We start from the raw sequence: 22,097 nt of genomic DNA, 5'->3' as shown, positions 1-22,097 counted from the left end.
AGGGAATTTCTTATCAGTGAGGGTCACACTGTAGTCACTTCCTGTCTGAGTCAGCTGCTTACATACCAGATATTTAACTCTTTCAGACAGAGAAAGAAAAAAAGGAACCAAGCATACTTATGTGTGTGCTAGGTGGTATACATACCCATGTCTATCTCATCATGTCACATGTCACTTCGGGTATCCTTTAATACTGAGAGTACCTCTGGCTACCTAATGCTAAGGGGCACCTGTAGCTACCTATGATGGGCAAGGGAAGTAAGGGAGAAGTGAAAGCTCAGCCAGTTAGCACACTTGCGGAGTGGTTTGGGGGGTGTTTGTAGGTTCATGGAGGGCGAGATCTAGGGTGCGAGGACATCTGTGACTATAGGCTCCTGTGATATAAATCCCGGCCTGCCTTGGTGAGATCATTTTTGAGGGGAGTATAGTGAACCAGGTCCAAAGTTCAATGAGCCCCGTGAAATAATTCCAAAACACGTGTGATTTAAAGTTCTTTATTAACAGCTTAACTACAGGTATTCGCTGTGTGACAATGGCACATACAATGACAAATCTACAGCATAATCTCACATCTTGTAACAAGTAATACAGTCGTAGCACGCCGACCAGCTGCTCCGTCAGACAGCCGGCACCAGGGGGCGCCACAGTCTTGGCAGAAGAGAGGTTAAATAATCATATATTACATGCCAGCAACTGAGGGAGCCGGATATATCCGTACGATACCGAGAGGGAGAGAGGTGTGGCTTCTGATCGCTGGGCTGTACCAATTACACAAGGGTTAGTTTAAATAAAATAGGGTTGAAATCCCCCCTCTTGATCGTTCTGTCAATGGGAATTCCCTTCCAAATGCTGCTTCCCTACTAAAACGCAGACATCGAATCCCCAAATAGTGCAAAAATAATAAGTAAAAAAAAAATGTACTCACTTGTTTCGGATCGTTGCTTCGTCGTCGGTCACGCAGAGCACCGGATTATGGCACGTGGTGTCCCTGTAACACTATCCTCCCAAAGGTTCTATTCCCCATCTCTCCAATAATAATAAATACTATCATATATTATATCATCTACCTCCTCTGTAACTTACGGGGCGACCTGCCTTGTCCTCCTAGCAGTATTCTCCCCAGACCCTTATAGCCAGGGTGCTCCACCCGGCTAGTTTTGGTGAGCACCCGGCTGTCATCGGCTCACTTCCTCCTATGCTGTAAGCAGAGTAGTGCAAAGAAGCACTGGCCCTGCAGTCTCTCATCTCGCCCCGCCCGGCTACTATTTCATGCCACCCGGCTGGGAAAAAAATTCTGGGGAGAACATTGCCTAGTATATATAAAAATACCGTACACTAAAGCATTATAAAAAAAATAGAACCTTAACAAGCCTGAAATATTACATCGCACAGCTTGATAAAATTAAAAAGTTAGTGCTTAAAACAAAACAAACATTCTTTAAATAAGAAACAGTTAAAAACCCCATACATACAACAATATTGCGGTACAAAGTTGTGCACAGTCGGCGTCGGGCGCGTTGTTTCTGACTGCTACGTTACTTGTATGTTATTATTATTTTTATTATTATTAATCGCTCTGAAATAAAGGAGGACGTCCATCTTTGAGTCATCATCACACTCCGTGACGACTTATCGCCGTTCCTGTCGCGTCACATTTCCGTAGAGGGACAAAGCGTAATCTTCCCCAAGAGGTACAGTCATTGCCTACAGAGTCACTTTATATAAATATCTTATTTATAGAATATTGAAGTCTTTATATTTATTTTTTTTACATTTTTTTTTGCGGTGTCCGTAAATAAAAAATAAATATTCTGTTCAGCTCGTTTGCCGCCTTCCTTCGGCTCCTGAAGACGGGGAGAGCTGCGATGATTGGCACATACTGCGGGGCGGTGGATCGCGGGTTCAGGTGGCCTCCTCGGTGGACCGAGTTTCTGACTTCAGCTTGACGAACTCTCGAGCCACCTCGTCGTTGGTCCGCTGGGAGAGGATTCGGAGGATGGTGAGTCCGGTGTCGTCCATCTGGATGCGGCGCCCGAGCGGGCACCAGCACGCGCAGCTGCCTTTATCAGCAATGTCTCTGAGCTGGATGACGGCGATTCCCAACACGTGGTCTTCACGGGCGAAGCAGTAGTCTTTGACGCAGACCTGCAGCTCATAGCACTCTGGTCCGTCCTCGTTCCCCAGGATACTAGGGAGAAAAAGGGGAGACAGCGGTCAGAAGGGGGCGCCACGTATACTGTATATAGCAAAATTCAAATTATTTCTGCTTACTACAGCAGAGAACTTTTAACAAAGAACTGTAGTGACAAAGTAGAACACAGTAAATGATTCAGGATATTTAGTTATGCAGAATTCTCCTCTCAGAGCATTCTGGGAGACCAGATATATTTTGTACTGGCTTTGGAACTCTCAGAAAACAAAGATCACCTGACAGGGCTAAAGAGGTCGCCACCTGTGATATATTTCAGAATGTAAATCGTTGAGGAAAGATTTTACAATGGGCAAACACTGACTAATTTATGAGTGAATATTGTAAAGACAACTAATTTTAACAATGATGATATTTTCACTACAGTTCCTCTTACATGATACATCTCATATTCCCCCTAAAACTTTGTTATTTTTACTTCTTTCCAGCTCTTGTAGCTTTACCTACGCCTCTGCTCTCCCACTGTGCTGCCTAACCTTTCCTCTTTCAGGACACTGAAGCCTGATTGCTGCATCCCCGGCTTATGGATCTCATGGCGACGCCGCTGCTTCTCAATTCCTTAGTATGAGCTGGCTGTGCCAAGCAGCTTCTCTTTCCTCAACCATGGACTATTTATTCCTATTGCGCAAAAGGTGGATCAGCGCAACACCAGGCCGCCTCCGAATGGCCTCCATCAGAGATGGGTTTGGGTTCAAGGTGCGTTTGTAGTTCCTGGGGGGGCTCAGCGCATCTCTGATGGAGGCCATTCGGAGGCGGCCTGGTGTTGCGCTGATCCACCTTTTGCGCAGTTTTCAATTTTCGATTTTATTTGATTAGCCGCACCCAGGCTATGCATATACATAGGTTAGGATTTAGTTAGTGTTAGGCCCCTCTCATGGAGGATTGACTTCTTCGCAGTGGGAGGGACGAGTACTTAATAGGTTGCATGCAAGCTGTTAATGGAAACCAACATCCTCCTCTAGTGGTAGACAGGTCACGTGTATGCTCGGTGTGTATTCGACCCCACAAGTGGGGCTTGCACTCTTTTGCAGGTAGGCACTAGTCTGTTTTTAAGTAGCGCTGCTCATTTCCTTGCTATGTACTAATGTAATTCGTTATTGGTCAGCTGCTCCCACTTAACAGCCATGCTTTTGGTGTATATGCAGAGCTTCTGTTTAGGTTCAAGGTGCGTTTGTAGTTCCTGGGGGGGGCTCAGCGCATCTCTGATGGAGGCCATTCGGAGGCGGCCTGGTGTTGCGCTGATCCACCTTTTGCGCAGTTTTCAATTTTCGATTTTATTTGATTAGCCGCACCCAGGCTATGCATATACATAGGTTAGGATTTAGTTAGTATTAGGCCCCTCCCATGGAGGATTGACTTCTTCGCAGTGGGAGGGACGAGTACTTAATAGGTTGCATGCAAGCTGTTAATGGAAACCAACATCCTCCTCTAGTGGTAGACAGGTCACGTGTATGCTCGGTGTGTATTCGACCCCACAAGTGGGGCTTGCACTCTTTTGCAGGTAGGCACTAGTCTGTTTTTAAGTAGCGCTGCTCATTTCCTTGCTATGTATTTATTCCTATTGCACACACTTGGATTGTTCTGTAGTGTTTCTTACCAGCACAAGATCTGGCATCTGACAGGGCAGCAGCAGCAGCCCCCACATACCAGACTGCGAGGTTCAGATTCTGAGTTATGAATGTGCATGAGAGCTGACATCCTACAGGGCAGCAGCAGCAGACCCTGTGTACCAGACTGCGAGGTTCAGATTCTGAGTTATGAATGTGCATGAGATCTGACATCTGACAGGGCAGCAGCAGCCCCCACATACCAGACTGCGAGGTTCAGATTCTGAGTTATGAATGTGCATGAGAGCCGACATACAGGGCAGCAGCAGACCCGGTGTACCAGACTGCGAGGTTCAGATTCTGAGTTATAAATGTGCATGAGATCTGACAGGGCAGCAGCAGTCCTCGTCTACCAGACTGCTAGGTTCAGATTCTGAGTTATGAATGTGCATGAGAGCTGACATCATACAGGGCAGCAGCAGCAGCCCCTGTGTACCAGACTGCTAGGTTCAGATTCTGAGTTATGAATGTGCATGAGATCAGACAGGGCAGCAGCAGTCCTCGTTTACCAGACCTCTAGGTTCAGATTCTGAGTTATGGATATGCATGAGATCAGACAGGGCAGCAGTAGGCCTCATTTATAAGACTTCTAGGTTCAGATTGTAAGCTTTAAACGTATCCCCCATCCCTTCTCTTCTTTCTAACCACTCCAAGAGTTTGTCGGTTATAGTAACAAGCCAATAGCCATGCTCAGGGGTATTACAGTGGCCCAGAATTTGCGTCTCTGGACCTCCAAAACCACTCTGACATTTTATAGGCCATTGAGAGGCCACAAGTTCACTTTAAAAGCCAGAAACAAACTTGAGCAATGGAAACTTTTACGGAAAACCTGCATACTCAGATTATTTGCATATTCCCTTGAAATGGAAAAAGTAATGAATATGTTGTTCTTATTTTCATGTCAAAACCCATCACATGGTTAAATCTACTTCAAGAAGCAAAAGCAGGTACAGTAAATATTACAGTAATGCAACCGGGTTTAATAAAGATAGTCTCTTACGTCTACATGTCTGCAGAGGGTAAAGGAGCCAATGCTCTTACTGGGTCTCCAGGCCAGATACAGAAGGCACTACACCCTCTGCCAAACACAATCCTATCAGGACAACTTGGCCCTGATGATGGACCACAGCATATGCCCACCCCCATGGCTCAACTACTATCCGTTCAACTATTAACCTCCCTAGCGGTATGGTTACCTCTGGATTTAAAGGGACACTTATGTCAAACAAAAAAAATGAGTTTTACTCACCTAGGGCTTCCAATAGCCTCCTGCGGCTGTCCGATGCCCTCGCCGTCTCCCTCCGATCCTCCTGGCCCCGCCGGCAGCCACTTCCTGTTTCGGTGACAGGAGCTGACAGGCTGGGGACGCGAGTGATTCTTCGCGTTCCTGGCCACAATAGCGCCATCTATGCTGCTATAGCATATATCATATACCATATAGCAGCATAGAGGGTGCTAATGTGTCTGGAAACGCGAAGAATCACTCGCGTCCCCAGCCTGTCAGCTCCTGTCACCGAAACAGGAAGTGGCTGCCGGCGGGGCCAGGAGGATCGGAGGGAGACGGCGAGGGCACCGGACAGCTGCAGGGGGCTATTGGAAGCCCTAGGTGAGTAGAACTCATTTTTTTTGTTTGACTTAAGTGTCCCTTTAAGGGTCTAAATGCAGTGCAATTTTTTTCACAAGCTTTTAGACCCTAAAAGCAGAAAAAAAAATCATCCCACTAGAGAGATCGGTGGCAGCCCTGCATATAACTCACCTGCCTGGGATCCAGCGCTGCAATTCTTCCTTTGTCTACCGGGTGGCTCTCTACACCCCTAAACGGCGATCTCACCAGAGGGAGCGAGAGCCTCCAGGGACCGGAAGTAGAATGGCTGCCAGCATCTGGATCCTGGGAAAGGTGAGTTACAAACGCCCGCTGCGTCAATGCTCGGCATACACCTCCCAGTGGCTACCCAGAGTCAGGCTCGGGGTTCCCTCTCTGAGCTGTGTATTTCCTGCCCGAGCCTGACTCGGGATTACCGCTAAGGAGGCTAATAGCTAGTATCGGGATACTAATATACAGTACTGATATTGGTACCATAAGACCGCAACTTAATATTGCGGTCTTTCAGACGCCTGCTAAATCTGCCACCCAATTTACCTGATCCACATGGGAGAAAACAGGAGTGACCAATGCATAGAAACGTCATGCAGAAGCCTAGAGCCTACAATGAAACCTGGGACAGGGCTACAAGGAACTATATAGCATCGTGCTGCCCAAGTATGTGTGACCCTTATTACATCGCGTTGCATAAATGGGTCTCACTTTTAATTTTTTGGCAATGTTTTCCTTCTAGGCGAGGTGTAATTACCATCACGTATATTGCGCATGTTAATCTAGGGTCATTCAGAAACAGACTGCGACACTAAAGCCACTTAAAGGGAAGGTCCAAGCAAAAAAAAAAAAATGAGTTTCACTTACCTGGGGCTTCTACCAGCTCCATGTAGCCATCCTGTGCCCTCGTAGTCACTCACTGCTGCTCCAGTCCCCCGCTGGCAGCTTTCTGACCTCGGAGGTCAGGGCCACATTGCACACATTTTTACGCATTCCAGCTAGTGCAGGAACAAAAATGTACGCGTTGCACCACTAACGCGTAAAAATGTATGTGTTAATGTTCCTGCACTAGCGGGAATGTGTAAAAATGTACGCAATTCGGCCCTGACCTCAGAGGTCAGAAAGCTGCCAGCAGGGGACTGGAGCAGCAATGAGTGACTACGAGGGCACAGGATGGCTGTATGGGGCTGGTAGAAGCCCCAGGTAAGTGAAACTCATTTTTTTTTTTTGCTTGGACCTTCCCTTTAAACAAGTTCAACAAGTGCACAACGTGCAAACGACCACACACACGACGAACCGAACGACCTGACATACCGCACAACCTGTATGTCCACACGTCCGGACGGATAAACGACCAACTCATTTACATGCTGCGCACGATAGCGGAGCGACGGACTAAACATTGAAAACAAGTACAAGTCGTTTAACAGCCGTTTAAACGACTTGTACACACGGACCATCTGCCCAATATCAGATGACCGTAGGCCACCATAGATCCCACAGTTGGATTGGACGCAAATATTGTTAGACGGTCGTCAAGTCGTTTGCACACGTACACAAGCCTGATTGTCGTCCAAAAGTCTAAAACGGACTAAACTCGACAATCAGGCAGTTTTGTTGAGCGTGTGTACGGGCCTGAGCACATGGAACAATGGCATTACACACAGAAGCTACGAATGGTGGTACGGAGGAAGATTGCGCACAGTAACTGCACTTTCTGGCCACTTACAAATGGAAGGTTTCATTGTATTTGGGAGACCAGTTGTTGCTCTTGGACTTGGTAGTGTACTTCCTCTTCTTGTCACTGAGATGTGGTCCAATCATCGTGGCCTCCACAAAGGGCCGAAACATACCGGTCGTCTGCCACTTCAGGTCATTCGCAGCCACCACTGCCGGGAAGAAAATAGATTATCATGAGGAGACAGCGCCACCACCAGATTGAGAGAGGTACTGATTACTCATTGTAGAGTATCTCAGCACCAAATGTACTGTATATAACGGTATATCATTTTAATCATTTTTTAAAGAGGCACTGTAGTGGCATATAGTACAATGTGGTAAATTATACCTCTTAATTATTCTGGTTTCTGCATCAGAAAAACTTCCTATATCTATATATTGCTGTATATGGGTATGAAACGCCGCCTTCCCAGTGATGCTTAGCTTAGGCTGTTTGGCTATGCATGATTCCACGCCCCCTTCCCCTCAGAGAATTCTGGGAGAACAGGCGTTATTTGTACTGGCTTCAGAACAATGAGTATACAAACACCCCGCAGTGATGCACCTGAAAGTACTAAAGGTGTTGTTGCCTTTGATAAGTTTCAGAATGTAAATCAGGGTGAGGAAAGTGCAACGGGCAAACATTCACGTACTAATCTATAAATGAATATTGTAAAAAAAAAAGTAAGCAATTTTTTTCATGATGTTATTTTCACTACAATTCCTCTTTAAAGGGGCACTATAGCGAAAATTAGGCTAGTGGAATAACCCTGGTAGCATGTACCTAATATTAGGAGCATCAGATACTAAGTATTTTTAAATGTCTGCTTGAGAGGTTTTAGACAGCATATGTAGCGATCCTGCCTGTCCTCCCCTCTGCTGACTCGGGCTGCAGTGCACTGTAATAGCAGATTGCTCCTCTCATGTCTCCCAGCTGAAGACATTGGAGCGCAGGGGGGTCAGCGAGTGCTGTGGAAGATCGTAGATAAACAAATAAGCAAGATAAATGGCTTGGCTCCTTCTGCATCCAGTGCTATGATCTACCCCAGCACTCCCTGAGCAGTCTACATATCCCATACAGCTTGAGCAGCTAGAAAGGAGAGGAGAAACACGTTGTAACAGTACTGAGAGGGGGAGTACGTTGGACAGCTTGAAAAAAAAAACAACAAGAATCTCTGCATACGCTATCAAAAAAAACTTTCAAGCCCACATTAACCCCCTTGGCGTTAGGATTCCGTCCGGATTTTAGGGTCTTAAAGCGATGCAATTTTTTTGCACGCTTTCAGACCCTAAAACCTGGAAAAAATCATGCTGCCAGGGAGATCTACACAGCCCCGGCAATCACTTACCTCCCTGTGCTCCAGCGCTGCAGTTTCCCCTCAGTCCTTCAGGTGGCACTGCAACCCTAAAGTGAGATTGCCGGCTGTTGTCATGAGAACAGACGGCAATCTCACCAGGGGAAAGCAGAGCCTTAGAGGAGCGGAATTAGAATGGTGGCCAACGTCGGGATTCCACGGGAGGTGAGTTGAAACGCCGACTACACACATTTCTCTGCATAGAGCCTCCAGTGGCTACTCCGAGTGTAAGTCGGGGTTACCGCTCTGAGCTGCGGTTTTCCGCACCGTAGCTCGGGTTTACCCCCAAGGAGGTTAAAAAAAAGGCTTAGTAACTGATGCTCCTAATGTTAGGTACATGCTACCAGGTTATCCTAATAGCTTAAAGCGGAATATAACCCTGCATTTCAACTTTGCTCTAAAACATTATTTACAGCATATTATATGCAACCAGCATTTTTTTTTTTTACTAGACCAGCATTGGAAGGGTTACACACAGAGCTTTAAAGTTCCGTGGATAGAAATGCAGACGCATCCGAAGTTTAGATAGATACATTTAAGTAAATACAATGTAACAAGTGTGGAATGTGACACACACTCTGACTGTGCAGGAGCTGGAGGACAGCCAGAGAGTGTGTAACATTCACCACTTGTTACATTGTGTTTACTTAAATGTATCTATCTAAACTTCGGATGCGTCTGCATTTCTATCCACGGAACTTTAAAGCTCTGTGTGTAACCCTTCCAATGCTGGTCTAGTAAAAAAAAAAATGCTGGTTGCATATAATATGCTGTAAATAATGTTTTAGAGCAAAGTTGAAATGCAGGGTTATATTCCGCTTTAATTTTCGATATAGTGCCTTTAAGTAATGCAACTTTCACTGCAAACACGAGAAAAGTGCTGAATTGTTGTCGGCTATTGTAGCTGGTCAGGGGCCCAATTAATTCACACATAATGCATATTTTATGTTAATTTTATTTACATTGATGCAGTTTGGGCATGGACCGACAGCTGCTGCATTTAAATAGGTCCATTCTTAAGCTGCATAGGTTTGCATAAAATTTGCATCCAACTAGAATTATTAGCATCTGACTGACCATCTGTAATGAAGGCCAAAAACGGTCTGGTCAGGCTACGTTTCCACTAGAGCGGTGCGATTCCAATGCGGAAAACGTGTAAGCGAATGAGCATGCGGTTGCATTTGTGTTTGTATGCGGAAACACGTGCGGTTTGGGGGAAGAGATTTTAACCATGTCAATGCTGATATGTATTAACATGGGTTTTTACACGAAAATGCATGGAAAACCACAAGACTAAACCGCTTGCGATTTTCCTATTAATTACATTACTGGCGAATCGCGCGCGGTGTGTCCGGCGAGCGAATTCTGATGGCTGTGCAGATTTTTTCTGCAAAGCAAACCGCGCAGATTTTTGGGCTAGTGGAAACAGCCCAATTGACTATAATTGGAAACGGGCCCTTAGAGTATATGTAAAATGAATGAGCCAAATGTGAGCTACACACCAGCAGCTCTGACATCTACAATACTAATCCACCGTTGTAAGTATGCACAGACGCACTACTAAGCCGCCACTCACAACGCTGCACAAACAGGTTGTGGGTGGTGGCTTAGTGTGGCAGATGTATGTGCTGTTGTGGGCGTCGGCTTAGTTGTAGCAGTTGTGAGTGATGTGCGGCCCGGCCAGTAGGGATAGGAGAAGGGGAGGGATAGCCAGTAAAGCCACGAACGGTTAAAGAAAGAGGGCGTGGCAGTGAGTGCTCCTGAAACACGTGTACAGGGAAAACAGGAAAGGCGGCGTGAGCGGAAACTGAATGCTGCAGTGGGTAAAGGATGCATGGAGTGAGGGGCAGGCAGGAGGACGGGGGGGCTCTGGATTCCACCATGTTTGGATGCTTGGTCACAGTGCAGTGCGTGCATAGGCTTAGGGTGGGGGTGACATTTGCATTGTAGGCAGCAGTTGTGGTGTGCAGGTGCGTGCAGTGTCGGTTGCACAGTGATGTTTGCATTGTAGGCAGCAGTTGTGGTGTGCAGGTGCATGCAGTGTCGGTTGCACAGTGATGTTTGCATTGTAGGCAGCAGTTGTGGTGTGCAGGTGCGTGCAGTGTCGGTTGCACAGTGACATTTGCATTGTAGGCAGCAGTTGTGGTGTGCAGGTGCGTGCAGTGTCGGTTGCACAGTGACATTTGCATTGTAGGCAGCAGTTGTGGTGTGCAGGTGCGTGCAGTGTCGGTTGCACAGTGACATTTGCATTGTAGGCAGCAGTTGTGGTGTGCAGGTGCGTGCTGTGTCGGTTGCACAGTGATGTTTGCATTGTAGGCAGCAGTTGTGGTGTGCAGGTGCGTGCTGTGTCGGTTGCACAGTGATGTTTGCGTTGTGGGCAGCAGTTGTGGTGTGCAGGTGCGTGCAGTGTCGGTTGCACAGTGACATTTGCGTTGTAGGCAGCAGTTGTGGTGTGCAGATGCGTGCTGTGTCGGTTGCACAGTGATGTTTGCGTTGCAGGCAGCAGGCTTTTGGCATCATTCGCATCGTCCGTTGTGTTGTGCGCCCAGGTTTTCTGCAGTGGTGGAGTTTGCATTGTAGGCGGTGGTTGTGCTGTTGCACGTGCATTTTCGGCAGTAATTTGCAGGTGTTGTAGGCTGCGGCTGTAGTGTGTGCAAGCAGCTTTTTAGGTGTCGGTGGGATTTGCGCTGTAGGCCGTGGTTGTGGGGCTTTCAGCAGTATAGGAACAATTCTTCTAAGAATCTGGGTTTTAATGGTTCCTTCTAACAGGAGGATATTTGGACTCATCGTACCTTTCACGGTGACCTTCTGCTCGCCAGTTCCAGGATGTGTGAACAGGTCGATCTGTATGGACACCTCCCCCACCAGATCGTCCACACCGGAGCCTGGAGGACAAACACATAGTTACTACTAGTTACCACAAGACCCCGTGGCCATTTGTGTGTATATGGGGAGAAAATGCCCTCCTTTACCATAAGAGCCCCTCAGTGAGAACAGGGCAGATGTTTCCCAGATTTTAATCTGTTACCCTTCATCACACAAACCATTCCGGTGTCAAAAATTTACAGATAAAGTGAAGCGTTTGGAATAGCAACATACTATCCAGATAGTTCCAAGATTTACAGAGGATTAGGGAAGGCTGCCTGGGAATAATAACTATAACAAGGAAAAAAGGGACCTGTACTGCCTGATGGAGAAAGAGAGGGAGATGTGTTGCGTAACAGAGGAAGATAGGGAGCTGTGCTGCCTGACAGAGGGAGAGAGAGAGCTGTACTGCCTGACGGAGGAAGAGAGGGAGATGTGCTGCCTGACAGAGGGAGGGAGGGAGCTGTGCTGCCTGACAGAGGGAGAGAGGGAGCTGTGCTGCCTGCCAGAGGGAGAGAGGGAGCTGTGCTGCCTGACAGAGGGAGAGAGGGAGCTGTGCTGCCTGATAGGTGAAGAGAGGAAAATGTGCAGCCTGACGGGGAGAGAGGTAGCAGTTCTGCCTGAAAGGGAGAGAGAGGGAGCTGTGCTGCCTCACAGAGGGAGAGAGGGAGCTGTGCTTCTTTACAGAGGGAGTGTGCTGCCAGACAGAGGAAGAGAGGGAGATGTGGTGCCTGACAGAGGGAGAGAGGGAGCTGTGCTGCCTGATAGGTGAAGAGAGGAAAATGTGCAGCCTGACGGGGAGAGAGGTAGCAGTTCTGCCTGAAAGGGAGAGAGAGGGAGCTGTGCTGCCTCACAGAGGGAGAGAGGGAGCTGTGCTTCTTTACAGAGGTAGTGTGCTGCCAGACAGAGGAAGAGAGGGAGCTGTGGTGCCTGACAGAGGGAGAGGTAGCTGTAATGCCTGACATAGGAAGAGAAAGCTGTGCTGCCTGACAGAGGGAGAGGGGGAGTTGTGCTGCCAGACAGAGGAATAGGAAGCTGTGCTGCCAGACAGAGGGAGAGGGGAAGCTGTGCTGCCAGACAGAGGGAGAGGGGAAGCTGTGCTGCCTGACAGAGGGAGAGGGGAAGCTGTGCTGCCTGACAGAGGGAGAGGGGAAGCTGTGCTGCCTGACAGAGGGAGAGGGGAAGCTGTGCTGCCTGACAGAGGGAGAGGGGAAGCTGTGCTGCCTGACAGAGGGAGAGGGGAAGCTGTGCTGCCTGACAGAGGGAGAGGGGAAGCTGTGCTGCCTGACAGAGGGAGAGGGGAAGCTGTGCTGCCTGACAGAGGGAGAGGGGAAGCTGTGCTGCCTGACAGAGGGAGAGGGGAAGCTGTGCTGCCTGACAGAGGGAGAGGGGGAACTGTGCTGCCTGACAGAGGGAGAGAGAGCTGTGCTGCCTGACAGAGGGAGAGGGGAAGCTGTGCTGCCTGACAGAGGGAGAGCTGTGCTGCCTGACAGAGGGAGAGGGGGAGCTGTGCTGTCTGACAGAGGGAGAGGGGGAGCTGTGCTGCCTGATAGAAGAAGAGAGGAAGCGGTGCTGCCTGACAGAGAAAAAGGGAGAGCTGTGCTGCCTGAAATAGGAAGAGAGGAAAATGTGCTGCCTGAAAGAGGAAGAGAGGGAGCTGTGCTTCTTTACAGAGGGAGTGTGCTGCCAGACAGAGGAAGAGAGGGAGCTGTGGTGCCAGACAGAGGAAGAGAGGGAGCTGTGGTGCCAGACAGAGGAAGAGGGAGAGATGTGCTGCCTGACAGAGGGAGAGGGGGAGCTGTGCTGCCTGACAGAGGGAGAGATGTGCTGCCTGACAGAGGGAGAGGGGGAGCTGTGCTGCCTGACAGAGGGAGAGATGTGCTGCCTGACAGAGGGAGAGGGGGAGCTGTGCTGCCTGACAGAGGGAGAGGGGGAGCTGTGCTGCCTGATGGAGGAAGAGGGGAAGCTGTGCTGCCTGAAAGAGGAAGAGAGGGAGCTGTGTTTCCAGAGGTTTAAAGAGTCATGGAGATTGTTTTTGCTCTGTGGGTGAGGCTGATGCTGTGCGACTTCTAAACATATGGATTGCTATTTGCTTTTTAGCCACGACCAGAATTCGTGTTGTGTAGAGTTCAGATCTAGGATGATTTGACTCTGGCGGACGGTATAAAAGTAAGTCTAATCTTCTAGTAAATAGTGGAGCTAGAGTAATCTAGGGGAACACAGGAGGTGATGGGAGAAGTAAACTATAAGGATCTCACTGCACATACCCTCTTTTGGGGGAACGTCCTCATTAGCTGTATACCTAATACCCTTCCCATCATGCACTGAGACGGGACAGACAGCCGATGGAGAAAGAGGAAGAGACAGTTAAACACACAAAAAGCAGGCGGAATACTCAATACAAACATGACACGAGAGATAACGAGAGACGGTAATAACAACAAAACTCAGGTCCGACTCGTAAGGTACGGAGGCTCTATGGCACCCAGCCGGCCTGAATATAAAGTGTACACAGGAAGAGGGTGTTACACAGGGCCTGATATACTAATGTTATTGAGTTGTACAACAGAGAATGTAAGTGAGCAGCAAACCTGAATGTCTGCCTAATCCTAAAACAGACACAAGTACCATTATTATTCTCTAGAGTCTAGATGCTTGTCATTAGATTGTAAGCCTTTGGCAGGGTCTCTCCCCTCCCCCCCCCCCTTAGTTACCGTGACCAGATGTCCCATTTTACCTGGGACACGTCCCAGGTTCAGGTTCCCCTATCCCAGGCTGCAATGTGTCCCAGGTTATGTCCCACTTTTTGCCGCTGGGTGTCCCACCAATGAGACTCTGTGGCCGCATGAGGTAATGTTTGCCTCATTTACCGTTTGTGGAGTCGGAGTAATCATTTTCTGCTGCATTTCATGTGTCAGCGGTAACAGTTGTTGCATTTCATGTGTCAGAGGTAACGGTAGTTGCATTTCATTTGTCGGAGGTAACGGTAGTAGTTGCATTTCTTTTGTCGGAGGTAACGGTTATTGCAGTTCATGTGTCAGAGGTAACAGTTGTTGCAGTTATTATTTGATGAGACTGCATTTGCTACTTTGGGGCTATTGTTGCAGCATTTGACATTTTGGGGGCTAATGATTAATGATATGCTCATACTGTAGCATCAGCAGTTTCTGCAGATTTGGCAGACAGTCTAATCCCACCATAGTCATAGTCTAATGTCCTACGATATTATTATGTATTTATATAGCACTGGCATCTAACGCAGCACTTTACAGAGAATGTAGTCATGTCCTTGGTGGAGCTCACAATCTAATCCTGGACATAGTCAAAGTCTAATGTCCTGCCATATCATTATTATGTATTTATGTAGCACTTGCAGCACTTTACAGTGTACATAGTCATGTCATGGACTGACATCCATGATGCAAATCTCCCATTTCACCACATCATTGTGGGAACGCTGCTTTCTCATGCGTTTGGGGAACATTGCATAATTACCTTTAAGATCACATTGCCTATATGTGTTTTGGGAGGAAACTCTGGCCCACTGCCTCAGCGTTACATTACAGTTCGCTCCGCCCACACCATGTCATGGACACCCCCATTTTCCCACCATGGTTATGGGCAACCATGCAACCAAGATTTTCCAGCATACTTGATTGATCCGTTCTACCAGAAATCAATCAAAATTTCCATCAGGAGGCCGAGTTGTGGCATCTCCTCCAATTCAATAAAATTATCCGCTCGGAAGGTCTATCAGCCCGCAAAATTGAGCAATGTATGGGTGCCCTCACCCTTCAGAGCTCAACTCTAGTGAGAACTGTGCTCTGGGCAGTGTAAAGGGGACTGGGACCCATTTTGAGGTTTTACTGCAGTCTGTGTTTCTATCCAGGAGGATTTCCTCCCCTGCTGTCCCGTCAGAAAGTGGATAAATGTTTCTAAAACAGACAGAGCTGCCAACAAAAACATCTTCCCATCATTGAAGCCTTCGGAGGCGTTAGAACGCATGTCACACTTTATCATCATTAGCCTGCTGATACCCATAAGACCAGCAGAGGGATCCAGAGTACAGGAGATGGGAGAATTCAGGAGTACAGCAGGAGAAAGGCTCACCTTGTGCGGTTTGTGATTGGACGAAGGTCTTGATGAGGGTGTCGGTGGTCTGAGTGTACAGCGATAGGGCGTAGCGAAGAGACTGCAAATCAGGACTCTTCTCCAGGAACGTCTTCTTAAGGCCATTTCCTCCGGCATGAAAATATTGCTGTACAAAAGCCATATAAATCAGCAGTCAGCAATACCAGATAAATTATTTATTAAATACATACGGGTTGGACAGTGTTGGAGAAATGTGTGCTTAGGGCGTGTCAGGTCCCTAAGTGTCCTCTGGGTCCCTGCTGTTGCAGCTCCAAAAATATTAGCGATTGGCGCTCCAGTCCCAGGATACTGCGCAAGCACAGCCCTGTCCGCAAACCTCCTTGATCGCGCTCCCGCCACAAGAGTGACCTAGAGGAAACTGATGGACCTGATACACTATGGAAAGGGGGAAGTGGGGAAACGGGCTGGTAGAAGCCCCAGGAAAGAGAAGCCAGAGGGCCAGGACGGATGCAGGGGGCTGGAGGAAGCCTCAGGTAAGTGGATTTTTTGTTTTATTTTTAAAGTCCTCGGACCTTCCCTTTATATGTGAAAATCATGCAAGAGCCTTGTAATGAGGCCTAGTCAGCTGTGACTACAATTGTGTTAAGATGAATCAGTCTCCCAATCGACATCTCAGAGCGCTCGGCTTGCAGGCTTCATGATGACCAGCAGGAGGCACATTGCTGCTGTGCTCTTCTTTACATGTATTTAGCTTGAAATTGCACCAATCCAAAGCAACAGGAAGTGCATCTGACCCTATTCTTGCTGAAGACAATTTGCAATAACGTGAACCCGAGGTGAAAATAAACATATGAGATAAACAATTGTATTAATACTCCTACTCCTAAAAATGACTTTTTTTTTTTAGATATCCCATGACATGATTTTATATTTAACCTATTGGGGACCGCTGCAGGTTGAATCAACGTCCGGCAGGTGGTGGTACCGTTCTGACCGGACGTTGATTCAACGTCCGCGCTAAAGCACCGCTCCCGACGTGATCGTGCGCACCTGGAGGGGGAGATTAAGCTGTCACATTACAGCTGGCATCTCCTCTCAGTGATCAGCAGCCATCACGTATGGCTGCTGATCACGTGATCACTACGATCGCTCTCGGATCGTAGTGATCACTCTGACAGCTGCGGCGGTAGGGGGGAAAAGAAGAGGATCCACTCACCTCCTGCTGTTCCAGCGACGATCGGCGCCCCCCTCTGCTCTGGCCGGCATCTCTGCTCCGTCTGACGTCAGCACCGGGTCCCGGCTTGATGACGTCATCAAACCGCGACCCGACCTGAGCGTCATTTGGAGCGGAGATGCCGGCCGGAGAAGAGGTGGCTACTGCGGCTCATCGCTGGAGCCTGGAAGGTGAGTGATGGCTGCCAGCTACAGGGGGGACACTTGCCACCATGGGGGGGACACTGCCCAGCCAGCCACAGACGAGATCCGGTCGCCCCCCCCCCCAAACGCCCCCCTCCCCCGCAAAATGCCCTGGTCCTTAAGGGGGGTTAGGCGGCCGGTCCCGAAGTGGTTAAACATTTAAAAACTAGATTGAATGTTTTGTTGCCTGTGCTCAGAGTTAGAAAAAGGTCAGTTATTGTGTATTTTATCTCCCTCTGCTCTCAGAAGTTTTATTCTGCCAGGAAAACTTTTATGGCTGTAGTTTTCTTATCAGTGATGTTTATTATATTTCCGACAAGGTACCGACAAGACAGAAGCTGTCACTTCCATGCCTAGAAATTAACCCTTTCAGGCAGCAAGAAAAACCAAGTAAAACAGCCTGGTTATTAATATGCTTGGCACTGTATATACACATGTTTATCTCAGCATGTCACACGTTGCCTCGGATACACTTTACATTTTCCCGCAAGAGTGATTAGCGCCTCGGTGAAAGTCTGTAATGTAGAGCAGGCCCAGAGCTGCTGGCAGCTGATGAACTGCATGTCTCAGCATGGCAGATACCCAGGTGTGGGAATGGGGTGCAGGGCGTACCTTGATGGTATCCAGGGCCAGGTCCATCACCGCACACTGTTTCGGGGTCAGGCTCCGCGTCTCCTCCCGCACCATGTGATCCTGCAAAACCAACAAACATGTATCACCACTTCCTGCAGGGACCTGATGTGACCACTAGAGGGCTCCACCACTTCCTGCAGAGACCTGATGTGACCACTAGAGGCCTCCACCACTTACTGCAAAGACCTGATGTGACTACTAGAGGCCTCCACCACTTACTGCAGGGACCTGATGTGAGCACTAGAGGCCTCCACCACTTACTGCAGAGACCTGATGTGACCACCACTAGAGGCCTCCACCACTTCCTGCAGGAACCTGATGTGACCACTAGAGGGCTCCACCACTTCCTGCAGAGACCTGATGTGACCACTAGAGGCCTCCACCACTTACTGCAAAGACCTGATGTGACTACTAGAGGCCTCCACCACTTACTGCAGGGACCTGATGTGAGCACTAGAGGGCTCCACCACTTCCTGCAGAGACCTGATGTGACCACTAGAGGCCTCCACCACTTACTGCAAAGACCTGATGTGACTACTAGAGGCCTCCACCACTTACTGCAGGGACCTGATGTGAGCACTAGAGGGCTCCACCACTTACTCCAGGGACCTGATGTGATCACTAGAGGCCTCCACCACTTACTGCAAAGACCTGATGTGACTACTAGAGGCCTCCACCACTTACTGCAGGGACCTGATGTGCTCACTAGGGGGCTTCAGAGCTTTGAGTGCAATTTCCCCAAATCACCAAAGTGTCTAATAGCCAACCAAGAAGATACTTTGGCAGTGACTCTTCATTGACTGTGTGCTTCGCTGTATGCCACACAATGTACAGATAACGCTTGGCGCCTCTTTCCTGTTCTATTCCTGCTGTCCAGGGGGCAAAACCAGGGGGCAGCAGCCCCTCCAACTGCAGGGGGGCCTAGAGGTGTGGGGGAGGGAGCGCCCAAACTACTAACCTTCCCCTCCTCCGATACTCCAGATCAGGTGTTTTGTGGCTACACTTGTTATGGGTATGAAGATCCTGATGGCCACACGTGTTTTAGTACCCTTGTGAGATGGGCCCCCAGGCTGAGGGTCACCGGGGGAAGGCATGGGAAGGGGTGTAAACATTTGGGTCCCAAGTTTTGCTGGGGGCCCCCATGATTGTGGTTACACCCATGCTGCTGACACAAGGAACGCAGCTCCCACTGTGAACCTAACTTAACAGCTAGGAGGAGGGGCTTAGGAAGAAGGGGAGGGCCCCGAGTTGGTCATCCTGGCTGTGCAGTGAGGCTGGGCTAGCTGAACCACAAGACTGCCTAGACAGAATTATAAAACTTTTGGTTGGAAGACAATGAATACATCCTGTATTTCAGTTGTATATTTAGCGGTGTTTGCCAGGAGTACAGCTATAAGGTTGTGACTGGCAGGAGTGAAGGTTAGGGCATAGAATAGGGAGGCTCAGATGGACTTGGCATCCTCAGGGTTATCTAAACCGCCGGCATGTTATCACTGCCACTACACTGGACTTTCTGGTGACACCAGCGAAAGCACCGCACACAGCACAGGCGGATGAAACGATCCAGATACACAAACTACAACACGCAAGAAAAACTTTACACACACTAACAGCGGACCTGAACTCAGAACTCCCTTTATGCGCTAAAACATAAGCAACAGCATAATCACCTTTATAGAAAAACATTTCTTTGTTACGGCTTACAGAACTCCTACAATAAATCTGCAGTGTGTTTACGTCCTGCTTTCATGGATGCAGACAAAGGGTTAACAAATTAGTTGCTCTGCCAAGGCTGCTGAGATTCCTGTGATGACACAGCTGAGAGCTCAAATTACAATGGTGATTACTTGCAGCTGAGGGGGAATTAGGCTAAACAGAAACAGGGTGGATTCATTCGTGTTTCATGAGTTCAGGTCCACAAAGCACATTCAGGTGGCTGTGACGTCACGTGACACTCCATAACGTGATTAGCAGGAAGCTGGGTCATGTGACATTCATGCAGCTGTGTACAAGTGAAAGCACAAAGTGGAGTTGTGAAAAACCAGAGGTGACTGTGATGAGTGCAACACAAAGCAGACAGGTGCATCATGTGACTGTGTCATGTGACATTCTGTTCACAGAGAGGGGTAGAGGCAGGATAAGGACTGCAGACAATGATCATTCAGCAGGTGAGGACACTTGTCAGGTAAATGACGTATCTGCTGTCCCCTCTGCTGCTGCCAGGACTTGGATCATTAGTCTGTTGTGAAAAAGCCTCATTGTGAATCTGGTACGGTTTGAAAGGAAATAAATATGGCAGCCTCCATATACCTCTTGTTACAGTTGTCCTTTGAGCTGAATTTTCATTGTTCACTTGACATGTACATATAAAAGACATCTAATAAAAACATGCAGCATTAACTACAGACCACGTAGCATTTGATGCAAGACGCTCCACATGTGATACAAGACATAATGCAAGTATGGGAAATGGCGCATGCAGTATAATGCATGCAGCATTGGAGATGTTGGTTGCGGTACTATGTATTTTGCATGGGAGATGTTGCATGCAGTTCTATGCATTTTGCATGTAGCATAGGAGATGCCGTATGCATTCTATGCATTTTGCATGTAGCATACGAGATGTTGCATGCAGTTCTATGCATTTTGCATGTAGCACAGGGGAGGTTGCATGCAGTACTATGCTTTTTGCATGTAGCGCAGGAGATGTCACATGCAGTTCTATGCATTTTGCATGTAGCATGGGAGATGTCACATGCAGTATTATGCATTTTGCATGTTGCACAAGGGATGCCACATGCAGTACAATGCATTTTGCATGTAGCATAGGAGATGCCGCATGCAGTACTATGCATTTTGCATGTAGCACATGAGAAGTTGCATGCAGTTCTATGCATTTTGCATGTAGCACAGGGGAGGTTGCATGCAGTACTATGCTTTTTGCATGTAGCGCAGGTGATTTCACATGCAGTTCTATGCATTTTGCATGTAGCATGGGAGATGTCACATGCAGTATTATGCATTTTGCATGTTGCACAAGGGATGCCACATGCAGTACAATGCATTTTGCATGTAGCATAGGAGAAGTTGCATGCAGTTCTATGCATTTTGCATGTTGCACAGAGGATGCGGCATGCATCACAATGCATTTTGCATGTAGCATAGGAGATGTCGCATGCAGTACTATGCATTTTGCATGTAGCGCAGGAAATGTTGCATGCAGTTTTATGCATTTTGCATGTAGCACTGGAGATGTTGCATGCAGTACTATGCATTTTGCACAGAGGATGCTGCATGCATCACAATGCATTTTGCATGTAGCACAGTAGATGTTGCATGCAGTACGAGGCTTGCTAAGTGTATTATGGAATATGTCACAGTATAAGACAGTTGCACGTAATACGCGAGAGCAGCATGCAGCACTAGCCAGGCCACATCACACACTACAGCTGGGGGGGGGGGGGGGGGGTCCAGGCAACCTACAACATTGAACTATACCTTCAGTTTTGATAACTGGCCCAGCTCCTTTGCTGCACTGAAAATCAGCTGTGTTCCCTGAGATTGCAGGGAGGAGAGAGAGGAGAATACACATTACAATCATCATTTAACATCCAAATTCACCCACAATTCTCAGAAGAGTCCTAAAGACGCACCAGAGGCTATCTGTGCAATAAAATCCAGCATCCTGCATAAAAGATTCCAGGGACCAGCACGCACGCACGCGCGCACGCACGCACACACACACACACACACACACAATTTCAGGGACCAGCATCCATGCACTAACATGGCAGATTGGCACCTGCAGGTAGGCACCAGAAATGGCACCCACGCCCAGACATTGGGGACTGGCACACACACCCAGACCACTGGAGACTGACACCCTCATACAGACACTGGGGACAGGCACCCACACACAGACACTCACATGCAGACAGTGGGAACAGAAACAATCGATTTTAGAATACTTCAGGCATTTCAATCCAATTTGACCTACATTTTTTTTGCTTCCCTTAAATTCAAAATGATTCCAAAGAGCAAGGCGACCTAAAACAGAATCTTGATCGGTGGCTGGGGAATTGAATAGTGTATGCCCGCTCGTTAAACACAACCATAAGCAGGTGTAACGAGTGATTACTCTCTTAGAAAATTAATTTGCTGGGTCCGAACTTCCCCTTCTTGCCTGGCTGAAAGTTGGACACATACATGTATATCCTTCCATAAAAATCATGTGACGTTTATACAGCATGTAGTTGGACTAGTCTAAAGACAGTGGCTGAGAAATTTGATTGGCCCATTGTTAAACTGCATAAACGTGCATAATATTAACATAACATTTGCATCAACTCAAAGCTATTAGCGCATTTTAAAAATCCAGTCCAGGACTTCTGAATTGCACACAACTTCTACAGAATTTTCTGACTTCAGCAAAAGAAACACCACGTGGAGCGCAGTTCAGCTTTGCAGCTTTGCTTCAGACTCCAGCCACTGCACAAGTTCCTCTAGATACGCAAATGTGCAAAAGGGGTCCGAGGGGACTTCCAGGAAAGTATACAGGCAAAGATGAAGTAAATACAACTTAATGTGGGATAATGGAACTGACAGAT

At 48.0% G+C, this 22,097-nt stretch overlaps 1 protein-coding gene across 15 annotated transcripts in view; it reads right to left on the bottom strand.

The window, feature by feature from the left end:
* Positions 1 to 480: 480 nt before the first annotated feature.
* The window catches only part of UNC13B (unc-13 homolog B), a 540,439-nt gene continuing 518,822 nt past the window's right edge, over positions 481 to 22,097 (bottom strand). For 11 of the 15 annotated variants that reach the window (XM_068252311.1, XM_068252316.1, XM_068252301.1 and 8 more), the window contains 7 exons: positions 20,989 to 21,045; positions 17,470 to 17,550; positions 15,460 to 15,607; positions 13,617 to 13,673; positions 11,277 to 11,369; positions 7,140 to 7,299; positions 481 to 2,188 (listed from right to left, as the gene is read on the bottom strand). In XM_068252311.1, coding sequence (XP_068108412.1) covers positions 1,903 to 2,188; positions 7,140 to 7,299; positions 11,277 to 11,369; positions 13,617 to 13,673; positions 15,460 to 15,607; positions 17,470 to 17,550; positions 20,989 to 21,045 — 882 coding nt within the window. In that variant the 3' untranslated portion in view covers positions 481 to 1,902. The remainder of the gene's footprint in view (positions 2,189 to 7,139; positions 7,300 to 11,276; positions 11,370 to 13,616; positions 13,674 to 15,459; positions 15,608 to 17,469; positions 17,551 to 20,988; positions 21,046 to 22,097) is intronic. The other 4 variants (XM_068252342.1, XM_068252369.1, XM_068252403.1 and 1 more) reach the window with 2 other exon arrangements.

The sequence above is a fragment of the Hyperolius riggenbachi genome, chromosome 1 (assembly GCF_040937935.1).
Source record: "Hyperolius riggenbachi isolate aHypRig1 chromosome 1, aHypRig1.pri, whole genome shotgun sequence".
Taxonomy (NCBI): domain Eukaryota; kingdom Metazoa; phylum Chordata; class Amphibia; order Anura; family Hyperoliidae; genus Hyperolius; species Hyperolius riggenbachi.
Note: the sequence above shows the minus strand (reverse complement) of the source record. Positions and strands in the feature narration are given on the sequence as shown.